The sequence below is a fragment of the Apostichopus japonicus genome, chromosome 5, assembly GCF_037975245.1.
Source record: "Apostichopus japonicus isolate 1M-3 chromosome 5, ASM3797524v1, whole genome shotgun sequence".
Taxonomy (NCBI): domain Eukaryota; kingdom Metazoa; phylum Echinodermata; class Holothuroidea; order Aspidochirotida; family Stichopodidae; genus Apostichopus; species Apostichopus japonicus.
In genome coordinates, this window is record NC_092565.1 from 7381650 (window position 1) to 7394502 (window position 12853).

At 37.2% G+C, this 12853-nt stretch overlaps 1 protein-coding gene across 1 annotated transcript in view; it reads left to right on the plus strand.

The window, feature by feature from the left end:
* LOC139967472 (uncharacterized) overlaps positions 1-12853 on the plus strand; it is a 16913-nt gene continuing 4060 nt past the window's right edge. Inside the window, exons 1-10 of the mRNA XM_071971333.1 lie at positions 1-190; positions 955-1904; positions 2719-2867; positions 3509-3594; positions 4945-5068; positions 5232-5358; positions 5708-5760; positions 6548-6680; positions 7069-7200; positions 12519-12610. Of these exons, the coding sequence (XP_071827434.1) occupies positions 84-190; positions 955-1904; positions 2719-2867; positions 3509-3594; positions 4945-5068; positions 5232-5358; positions 5708-5760; positions 6548-6680; positions 7069-7175 (1836 nt within the window). The 5' untranslated portion in view covers positions 1-83 and the 3' untranslated portion in view covers positions 7176-7200; positions 12519-12610. The remainder of the gene's footprint in view (positions 191-954; positions 1905-2718; positions 2868-3508; positions 3595-4944; positions 5069-5231; positions 5359-5707; positions 5761-6547; positions 6681-7068; positions 7201-12518; positions 12611-12853) is intronic.

The following is a 12853-nucleotide window of genomic DNA, read 5'->3' on the forward strand; positions in this document are numbered from 1 at the left end:
GTAGTGAAACTCTTGGAAATGAACAATGAAATGCTGTACGTATATTATTACGTGCATGCAGCCAATATCGGGCTCGGAAAGAAATGGCAGATTGTGATGTAAATAAGGTAATAACAATCATGAGCGACAGCGATCAAGGGGAATCGATGACGGTTCAAGAAGCACCCTTGATGGGTAAACTAACGCCACGGTAAGGGGACATTTCTGTTTTATTCCATCGCGGCGTCCGAAGTATCATTCCCCAAAATTAGAATGAACGTATGACACAATGGCTAGGCTACAGTAGACCTAGGCCTAGACTAGCCAAAGTTGCCTCACTTAGCTACCACTACCAACCTGAGTGATGTTGTATCAAGCACAGCCCTTGTTGCGCATATAAAACTTAATTAACAGCCAATAACTTAATTCTGGATACCATCATAATCTAGGACACTATTGCATAATTAACATGGAATAAAACGTAAATAAAAATAAAATAAAACTGTTAGCAAACTGCTTATCCCGCACTAGAGAGCCTGTGTAAGAGAATGTGTAAAAGTAAGTTGGCCTGACGCTTCGATCGTAGCAGGATCTTCTTCAAAGGCTAAAGAACAGTAACAGAAGGGACAAAAACACACACAGAATACAGACAGGTTAATGAGCATGGTGAACACAAAGAGAAAGATGTAAGGGGATTAGTGGACAAGGGGAAAAAAATAATAATATAGAGTGTGGTCTCTATAGCATTGGCCAGCACATGGGTTCTGTGCGACCATCAAGTGCCATCCTTTACTACCAAACTGGGCAAGAAATATGAAGGAATACATACATGCACTTGACACATGTATACCTAGGCTGTAGCCTGATTTGGTATTTGGTGTCATTGCTTTTGCTTGTGCTTACAAATAGCAAATTAATCCATACAAAATATTTCTCTCATCCTATTTTTTGTACCATCTTTTGTCCACTTTTTAGACTGCTAAGAACATTGAGCAGTGAATCCAACTTGCAGACCCTATCGTTGGGAACTTCGTCAGACAATGATTCTTTGGCTACCATATCTTTGGCAGAGATTGGTGGAATCCCTCAGAGTGGATCAACGACTTCATTAGATCCAAATTTACTGATCGGTCTAAGCCCAGAGACATTGAACATGATGACCAACTCATTCCCATTTTTGCCGACTACCAGTGGTACAAACGATTTATCTATTGGAGCCTCGGGAGGGGATCTCCCAAATTGTTCAGTGAATGATTTAGAATCCTTAACCAGACATTCCTCGGATAGAATAGCTATCAGAACAAGGGTGTCAAACAGTCTTCCTTCTCAACCTGTCATGTCTTGTCTTAATACAATCCAATCTGGCAGGACCAGTACAAGCAAGAATGAGAAGCCGTCATTAGGGCCTGCCATACCCTTGGAAGTAGATGGTGTTTGCAGTGACTCTAACGTTGTTACCATTATAAACAGTGCCATAGTTCGCAATCCTCAAGGAGTCTCGGGCATAAATTGTGCAAGAGCTAACTCAGACACTGTGACCATTTCACACGGTCAAGAAATACAGCCAAAGAGTAACCAGACATTAAACCTGTTTGACAACTCTCTGGAAACTAGAACTGATACCTTAAACAGTAATAGCCAAGACAGCTCCCATGTATCTGAAGGGACGCACGAGCCTGTCACGGTAGAGGCATTCCTAAATGAAAGCCGACCAGGTCCTTCCCAAGAGAGTATGAGCTTAACATTATCAAGACCAACCAGCCTATCCAATAGTGGTCAGGCTGTTTCCGATGGAGGTGTGGTACAGGCTACAGAGCCACAGCCCCCAGAGGACCCCCAGGGGCAAAATTCTTTATTGGTCGCTCCAGAAAACAATGTGCAATATGTCAGCATAACAGTTCCTAATGTAGAGATTAACAGCTCTGGTAAGATTTGTAGTTTTGATTAGTGTTATTAATTGAACTTATTTAAACAATGGACTGCTAAGATTAAGACTGAATGAGAAACAGGAGTTCTTTCATAAATAAAAAATGTGGTCTGATTTTAGCCTCTGAAGAAGATCCTGCTAGGATCGAAACTTCAGGCGAACTTACCTTTACACATAAATAAAAAAAACTATACACTACCTACAGGTGTGGAAATATTCTATCGGCTGGGAATAATCTGGGGATAACCTCATCTCTGTCATAGCATTATACTCTTTGACCTTGAACTATGAAAAATTCTAGAAGGCTGGAAAAAAAACATGCGTGGTCAGAAAGCGTAAACCACAGCAGTGATGATGTCGGTGGGAAGTAGAGTTAAAATGCTAGCAAGTTGGTGGGATCACATAGCTGGAAAGAATGCTAGCAAAGTGGTGGGATCAGATAGCTGGTAAGAATGCTAGCAAAGTGGTGGGATCAGATAGCTGGTAGGAATGCTGGCAAGGTTGTGGGATCACAAGCTATGGTGATTATAAGACTGTGCCTTAAAGCACTGTGTGTTGAGCCAACGAAAAGAGCATAACTTGGAAATTTAAACCATTATGACTCTATAACTGCCAAATAATAACTTTGATGTGTGAAAAGAGTTCTTGCTAGAGGGCTCTATGTAATTGATATTTCACAAGACTTGCTTTGAAGACAAAAACATTAGTTGCTTTGTTAGCACAATAATTTTGGTCCAACTTGTGATTTTTGTTGTTGCAATGTTTGGTCGTTGATACAGCAATTGATCTTTTGTTTTATCCCCCCTAATCAGGTCAGCTGGTGATCAGTCACGTATCCCTTCTACAGGCGCCACAGACCAACAGCTTTATTCCTCTAGTCACTCAAAGTGTCGAGGCCCCTGTCATCTCACAGACAGAGGTCCCTGACAGTACCTCGGATGGACTCACACCTACTCTAACTGTAAGTATCAGTTGTGGGTGCTAGTTCATGCTATTACTGTTATATTGAAACAGATGCTCAGAAAGGGATTAAGAACTGTAAAAAGTTACACAAAATACCTGATATTGTATGGGGGCATCAAAAACGTGACACCAGAATCTGTTTTTTTTTTTGGGGGGGGGGGGGTTAGGTTGGGGAGAGTGGAAGGATGGTGATGGTAATAAGAAGGGGATGAGTTTATGATGGGGATGAATATTTTACACAGTGATGATATAACATACATGTATTACTCTATATAGGAGGAAGGAGGGATGGACGGAAGGGATTAATGGAGGTGAGATATGAAATTCATTTCAGTGTTGCTGCTCCGAGATATCTCAATAGCACAAAAACAATATTGACACACAGAAGGGTCATGTTGGCATTTTGAAATTTTTATTCGAAACATGGGAAGTAAACCGAAACTCACGACCTCTCCCCCCCCCCCCCCCCTCTCCACTCTTTCTGGCTCTCTACCAGTTAAGTGTAGGGTTGATTGGTGTTGGTTACTTGCCAGACTGTCATATGACGAACGAAAAAAAGATTGAGTTTACTTTCAAAGGATTCCCTCAACATGTTAATGCTTTACTCTGACTGAAAAAAGTTTGAATTCTCCTTTTCAGAGAAGAAAGGGAGGATGGCCAAAGGGGAAGAGGCGGAAGGTGAATCCAGTGGAGGCCACACAAGTACCAAGAGCACCTACCACATCGTGAGTATAGAGTTGTTGCTACATACTTGATTCATGTATAAATCTTTGATGGTCAGAAGCATTTCTGTTCAGTCAAAAAACAAAGTTCTTTCTAAAATTGGTACAACCAGAAATGTTTTGAAGGTAATTACGGCTCTTCTCTCACCCATCTCTTCATCTCACCCATCTCTTCCCCCATCTCCTCCTCTCTTCACCCATCTCCTCCTCTCACCCATCTCTTCACCCATCTCCTCCTCTCACCCATCTCTTCACCCATCTCTTTCTCTCACCCATCTCTTCACCCATCTCTGTCTCTCACCCATCTCTTTACCCATCTCCTCTCTTCACCCATCTCTTTCTCTCACCCATCTCTTCACCCATCTCTTTCTCTCACCCATCTCTTTCTCTCACCCATCTCCTCTCGCCCATCTCCTCTCACCCATCTCTTCACCCATCTCCTCTCACCCATCTTTTCACCCATCTCTTCACCCATCTCTGTCTCTCACCCATCTCTTCACCCATCTCCTCCTCTCTTCACCCATCTCTTTCTCTCACCCATCTCTTTCTCTCACCCATCTCTTCACCCATCTCTTTCTCTCACCCATCTCTTCACCCATCTCCTCCTCTCTTCACCCATCTCCTTCTCTCACCCATCTCTTCACCCATCTCTTTCTCTCAACCATCTCTTCACCCAGCTCTTTCTCTCACCCATCTCTTCACCCATCACTTCACCCATTTCTGTCTCTCACCCATCTATACACCCAGCTCTTTCTCATAGAGCAATGCTAGTATGAAGCCACTGTTGAGTATTAATTGTGATTGAGATTGTGATCTTTGAGTAGAATATTTATTTAAAAAAAAATTTGTCTTTATGAATAAAAACTTGTGCCAAAAGGAACTGTTCCAAACAAGTACATATGAATATAGTTTGATATCAGTAATGTGTGCGAAGAATAAATGTTGCATAATAACCTCATATGCTTCCTGAAAGCACCCATCACAATTAATCTCTTTTACAGTGACACTTCATAGATGCAATGTAAATATTTTTCCTGCCACAGAGTTACATCAAATATGAAATATATTGTTAAGTTTGTTGTGTGAGTTTGACAAAAGATGAGGAACAAATCTGTTACTTTTCGTAGCACACATCTGCTTTTAGCTTTGGGCTTTGACACTTTCATAGCAGATTCAGGGCCGGACCAGGTCGGACTTGAATATAAAACTTAAAAGTTGTTGCGTTGTGAAGTGATGCAAGAATAAATATATGTGATTGACACAGCAGGTAATGATGCAGTGTTAAAATGCAACCAACTTCTTGTAAAAAAAAAAAAACTTCTTTGTAGTTTCCTATTTTTTTCTTTTACCCAGGTACATGATATATTTCCGTGAAAACAGAGAGAGGATTGAAAAGGAGCACCAGTCCTTATCTTTCAAGGATCTGTTGAAGGTTATCGGGAACAGTTGGGCGGCACTCACCGATGATGAAAGAAAGGTGAAAGAACTAGGAAATATAAACAGTGTAAAGTAAAGGATCTCTAATTTCAAATCTTATTAATAAAAAAAAAATTAATTAAAAAAAATTAAGGAGCAAAGTCAAAACTCATCGTTAGGCCATTGGATAATTCTGATGATGACTGTTTGGTCTAATTTGACAGATCTACAGGGATAAAGCGGCTCGACTTAAGCAGCAGTACCTCTCTGAGGTCAAGACTCACGCCCAGACAGAGGCCTATCAAACACTGATACGGAAGGAAGCTGTGAAGAAACTCAGCAACGCTGATGGTATGTTACTCTGTCGTTGTTGTTTACGGATATGTCCGGTTGTTTCAAGGGCTTCCAAGGGATATGTCCGGTGGCTGACAATGTGACACTTGAAATGTAAAAGAAGAAATATTCTACACTCTCAGTCAAAAATATCTCTTTTCCAACTCTAGATACGGTTGCTTTGAATGTTAGCTTTTGACAAAAATAAAACTCTCCCTATTTCCAAGAAGTGGATCATTAAAAGGGTGGTATGTGATTTCATCGTGATAAATTTTTAGAAGTGAAAAAAATCCTACGGCCCTTCAATGAAATTGTTGACGATTTGACCTTGAAATGTGTTATCATGTTTAATCCTATTTGTTTTTAGGTGACTTTCCTGGTAGCGATGATATCCTCTTCATGAGTGATTTCTCTCTGGTGGTGAGTTGTCAGTATTACTCCGTGGTTGTACCTCTACTCATCAAAGGTGGAGTGAGGGGTGTACACCACCCCCACCCCCTTTTTTCAACCTTGCAAAAAAATTTAAAGTAGCTATCAACAAAATTATAAGGTTTCTTGGGTTGATGCTCCCAAACCTCCCTACATGGGTCCTCATCTCCTCCTAAACTCACCCCTTGAAATGCAGAATAGCATGACCCAGTTATTTCACAGAAAGAGATCACTACCTTATTTGGAATGTTTTAATATCAGACAATTTTTAAAGGGCTCCTCTTTGCTTTGAAAGAAGCAGGTACTGTTCCAAGTTTTTAGTTGTTCCTTCACGCAGATAACTACGAAGATAAACCCTAGCCTCGAGTAATATTCCAAGCCGCTTGTTGCCTTTCCTACTGAGATTTCACTTTTCGTTGTATTTACTCAACTGAAGTGGTCTATGCTTGCTCTTAACACGAAAAGTCAAACTAAAAGCCTGCCAGTCAAATTAACTTCAGCAGTTAACCTACTTTTAAATTTCCACAATTCTTATATACGAGGTAAACTTCTCTATATACATACGCTAAGAACATGTAGGAAAAATTTGTTTGAGTGCTGATGCCTCCTTTGAAAATGAAACAGATCACTTCAAGAGTTCAAAGCTATTCTTTCTCTTAATTAGCATTCTCACTATGCACTTTATGATCAAACTTATTCGTGGGGGGTCAGACAAACTTATGCTTGGAATCCAACCGGGCGTGAAGAATTTCAAGTGGTCTTGAAATTTGTTTTGCAGGAAGAGGATCCATTGAACCCCAACGAATTATATTGTAAAGTCTGTGACCAGTACTTCAGTAACGTTCACAACAAGAAAGAACATCTCAGCGGCCGACAACACGTTAATACCGTCGGCAAGAAACTCTATTGCTGTGAGTACCTAATCTAATCTTAGCTTCTGTAAATAAGTTATTATTGTTGTTGTGGTTGATGTGGTTGTTGTTGATTATTATTATTAATATTATTATTATTATTACTAGTAGCAGTAGTAGTAGTATTAGTATAATTATTAGTGTTAGTATTATTTATTAGTAGTAGTAGTAGTTATAGTAGTAGTAGTAATATAATTATTAGTATTATTATCAGTATAATTATTTTTAGTATTATTATTATTATTGTTGTTATTATTATTAGTAGTAGTATTAGTATAATTATTAGTATTTTTATGAGTTTAATTATTATTATTATTGTTTTGTTATTATTATTATTAGTAGTAGTATTAGTATAATTATTATTATATTTTTGGTTTCCTATTAATAGTTACTCAACAACAAGACCATCCTGATCAGGGCATTCCAGGAGCTGACCAATTAGAGGGTCTAGAGGAATCTGTCAAGAAGGATCTCGCCAACCTCAGCGGCATATGAGCAGAAATTATGGAACTTCATGCACGTAAGGTTACATCCACCCGAATGATATCAAAGTATTTTACTGTGAAAACTCAACTCAAAAGCATACGAGCAGAAATTATGGAACTTCATGCACCTAAGGTTACATCCCACTCGAATGATATCAAGTATTTAACTACATTTTAATGTGAAAACTCAACTCAAAAGCATACGAGCAGAAATTATGGAACTTCACGCACGTAAGGTTACATCCACTCCAATTATATCAAGTATTTAACTACATTTTAATGTGAAAACTCAACTCAAAAGCATACGAGCAGAAATTATGGAACTTCATGCACGTAAGGTTACATCCCACTCGAATGATATCAAGTATTTAACTACATTTTAATGTGAAAACTCAACTCAAAAGCATAAGAGCAGAAATTATGGAACTTCACGCACGTAAGGTTACATCCCACTCGAATGATATCAAGTATTTAACTACATTTTACTGTGAAAACTCAACTCAAAAGCATAAGAGCAGAAATTATGGAACTTCACGCACGTAAGGTTACATCCACTCGAATGATATCAAGCATTTAACTACATTTTAATGTGAAAACTCAACTCAAAAGCATACGAGCAGAAATTATGGAACTTCACGCACGTAAGGTTACATCCACTCGAATGATATCAAGCATTTAACTACATTTTAATGTGAAAACTCAACTCAAAAGCATACGAGCAGAAATTATGGAACTTCATGCACGTAAGGTTACATCCACTCCAATGATATCAAGTATTTAACTACATTTTAATGTGAAAACTCAACTCAAAAGCATACGAGCAGAAATTATGGAACTTCATGCACGTAAGGTTACATCCACTCGAATTATATCAAGTATTTAACTACATTTTAATGTGAAAACTCAACTCAAAAGCATACAAGCAGAAATTATGGAACTTCATGCACGTAAGGTTACATCCCACTCGAATGATATCAAGTATTTAACTACATTTTACTGTGAAAACTCAACTCAAAAGCATAAGAGCAGAAATTATGGAACTTCATGCACGTAAGGTTACATCCACTCCAATTATATCAAGTATTTAACTACATTTTAATGTGAAAACTCAACTCAAAAGCATACGAGCAGAAATTATGGAACTTCATGCACGTAAGGTTACATCCACTCCAATTATATCAAGTATTTAACTACATTTTAATGTGAAAACTCAACTCAAAAGCATACGAGCAGAAATTATGGAACTTCATGCAGGTAAGGTTACATCCCACTCGAATGATATCAAGTATTTAACTACATTTTAATGTGAAAACTCAACTCAAAAGCATACGAGCAGAAATTATGGAACTTCATGCACGTAAGGTTACATCCCACTCGAATGATATCAAGTATTTAACTACATTTTACTGTGAAAACTCAACTCAAAAGCATAAGAGCAGAAATTATGGAACTTCACACACGTAAGGTTACATCCACTCGAATGATATCAAGCATTTAACTACATTTTAATGTGAAAACTCAACTCAAAAGCATACGAGCAGAAATTATGGAACTTCACGCACGTAAGGTTACATCCACTCGAATGATATCAAGCATTTAACTACATTTTAATGTGAAAACTCAACTCAAAAGCATACGAGCAGAAATTATGGAACTTCACGCACGTAAGGTTACATCCACTCGAATGATATCAAGTATTTAACTACATTTTAATGTGAAAACTCAACTCAAAAGCATACGAGCAGAAATTATGGAACTTCATGCACGTAAGGTTACATCCCACTCGAATGATATCAAGTATTTAACTACATTTTAATGTGAAAACTCAACTCAAAAGCATACGAGCAGAAATTACGGAACATCACCCACGTAAGGTTACATCCACTCAATGATATCAAGTATTTAACTACATTTTAATGTGAAAACTCAACTCAAAAGCATACGAGCAGAAATTACGGAACATCACACACGTAAGGTTACATCCACTCAATGATATCAAGTATTTAACTACATTTTACTGTGAAACTCAACTCAAAAGCATACGAGCAGAAATTATGGAACTTCATGCACGTAAGGCTACATCCACTCGAATGATATCAAGTATTTAACTACATTTTAATGTGAAAACTCAACTCAAAAGCATACGAGCAGAAATTATGGAACTTCATGCACGTAAGGTTACATCCACTCGAATGATATCAAGCATTTAACTACATTTTACTGTGAAAACTCAACTCAAAAGCATACGAGCAGAAATTATGGAACTTCACGCACGTAAGGTTACATCCACTCGAATGATATCAAGCATTTAACTACATTTTAATGTGAAAACTCAACTCAAAAGCATACGAGCAGAAATTATGGAACTTCACGCACGTAAGGTTACATCCACTCGAATGATATCAAGCATTTAACTACATTTTAATGTGAAAACTCAACTCAAAAGCATACGAGCAGAAATTATGGAACTTCACGCACGTAAGGTTACATCCACTCGAATGATATCAAGCATTTAACTACATTTTAATGTGAAAACTCAACTCAAAAGCATACGAGCAGAAATTATGGAACTTCACGCACGTAAGGTTACATCCACTCGAATGATATCAAGCATTTAACTACATTTTAATGTGAAAACTCAACTCAAAAGCATACGAGCAGAAATTATGGAACTTCACGCACGTAAGGTTACATCCACTCGAATGATATCAAGCATTTAACTACATTTTAATGTGAAAACTCAACTCAAAAGCATACGAGCAGAAATTATGGAACTTCACGCACGTAAGGTTACATCCACTCGAATGATATCAAGCATTTAACTACATTTTAATGTGAAAACTCAACTCAAAAGCATACGAGCAGAAATTATGGAACTTCACGCACGTAAGGTTACATCCACTCGAATGATATCAAGCATTTAACTACATTTTAATGTGAAAACTCAACTCAAAAGCATACGAGCAGAAATTATGGAACTTCATGCACGTAAGGTTACATCCCACTCAAATGATATCAAGTATTTAACTACATTTTAATCTGAAAACTCAACTCAAAAGCATACGAGCAGAAATTATGGAACTTCATGCACGTAAGGTTACATCCCACTCGAATGATATCAAGTATTTAACTACATTTGACTGTGAAACTCAACTCAAAAGCATACAAGCAGAAATTATGGAACTTCATGCACGTAAGGTTACATCCACCCGAATGATATGAAGTATTTAACTACATTTTAATGTGAAAACTCAACTCAAAAGCATACGAGCAGAAATTATGGAACATCATGCACGTAAGGTTACATCCACTCGAATGATATCAAGTATTTAACTACATTTTACTGTGAAAACTCAACTCAAAAGCATTCGAGCAGAAATTATGGAACTTCATGCACGTAAGGTTACATCCCACTCGAATGATATCAAGTATTTAACTACATTTGACTGAAACTCAACTCAAAAGCATACAAGCAGAAATTATGGAACTTCATGCACGTAAGGCTACATCCACTCGAATTATATCAAGTATTTAACTACATTTTAATGTGAAAACTCAACTCAAAAGCATACGAGCAGAAATTATGGAACTTCATGCACGTAAGGTTACATCCCACTCGAATGATATCAAGTATTTAACTACATTTTACTGTGAAAACTCAACTCAAAAGCATAAGAGCAGAAATTATGGAACTTCATGCACGTAAGGTTACATCCACTCCAATTATATCAAGTATTTAACTACATTTTAATGTGAAAACTCAACTCAAAAGCATACGAGCAGAAATTATGGAACTTAATGCACGTAAGGTTACATCCCACTCGAATGATATCAAGTATTTAACTACATTTTACTGTGAAAACTCAACTCAAAAGCATACGAGCAGAAATTATGGAACTTCATGCACGTAAGGTTACATCCCACTCGAATGATATCAAGTATTTAACTACATTTTACTGTGAAAACTCAACTCAAAAGCATACGAGCAGAAATTATGGAACTTCATGCACGTAAGGTTACATCCCACTCGAATGATATGAAGTATTTAACTACATTTTAATGTGAAAACTCAACTCAAAAGCATACGAGCAGAAATTATGGAACTTCATGCACGTAAGGTTACATCCACCCGAATGATATGAAGTATTTAACTACATTTTAATGTGAAAACTCAACTCAAAAGCATACGAGCAGAAATTATGGAACATCACACACGTAAGGTTACATCCACTCAAATGATATCAAGTATTTAACTACATTTTACTGTGAAACTCAACTCAAAAGCATACGAGCAGAAATTATGGAACTTCATGCACGTAAGGTTACATCCCACTCGAATGATATCAAGTATTTAACTACATTTGACTGAAACTCAACTCAAAAGCATACGAGCAGAAATTATGGAACTTCATGCACGTAAGGCTACATCCACTCGAATTATATCAAGTATTTAACTACATTTTAATGTGAAAACTCAACTCAAAAGCATACGAGCAGAAATTATGGAACTTCATGCACGTAAGGTTACATCCCACTCGAATGATATCAAGCATTTAACTACATTTTACTGTGAAAACTCAACTCAAAAGCATAAGAGCAGAAATTATGGAACTTCATGCACGTAAGGTTACATCCACTCCAATTATATCAAGTATTTAACTACATTTTAATGTGAAAACTCAACTCAAAAGCATACGAGCAGAAATTATGGAACTTCATGCACGTAAGGTTACATCCACTCCAATTATATCAAGTATTTAACTACATTTTAATGTGAAAACTCAACTCAAAAGCATACGAGCAGAAATTATGGAACTTCATGCAGGTAAGGTTACATCCCACTCGAATGATATCAAGTATTTAACTACATTTTACTGTGAAAACTCAACTCAAAAGCATAAGAGCAGAAATTATGGAACTTCATGCACGTAAGGTTACATCCACTCGAATGATATAATGTATTTAACTACATTTTACTGTGAAAACTCAACTCAAAAGCATACGAGCAGAAATTATGGAACTTCATGTACGTAAGGTTACATCCCACTCGAATGATATCAAGTATTTAACTACATTTTAATGTGAAAACTCAACTCAAAAGCATACGAGCAGAAATTATGGAACTTCACGCACGTAAGGTTACATCCACTCAAATGATATCAAAGTATTGAACTACATTTTAATGTGAAAACTCAACTCAAAAGCATACAAGCAGATATTATGGAACTTCATGCACGTAAGGTTACATCCACTCGAATGATATAATGTATTTAACTACATTTTACTGTGAAACTCAACGTATTTTATACAAATGATATAAACAGTGACCACCATTCCGTCCATCTTCCAACAGAACGTGAACTCGAGGTCAAGAACTTGAAGAGAGAAGCGACAGATAATCTACTCAAGAATATCCAGTTAAACAGAGAGCTGAAAGACCTCCAGGTGAGGTCAAAAGTAAACCAGGTTTTAACCAAGTTTAATTAACAATTAACAAGATAAACTTCAGAGAATGATAGAAAGTGGATAAAGGTTGATGTTTTGATAAATTGCCACAGTTGACTGAAATGGAGAATTACTTTCTTTGCTCTGCACTTGAGAATGTTATGTTTTTGTATAATAATTTATATATAATATTGAAAGTGGTCTCCCAATGCATTTGATTATATCGTCTATGAGATGAAAGCT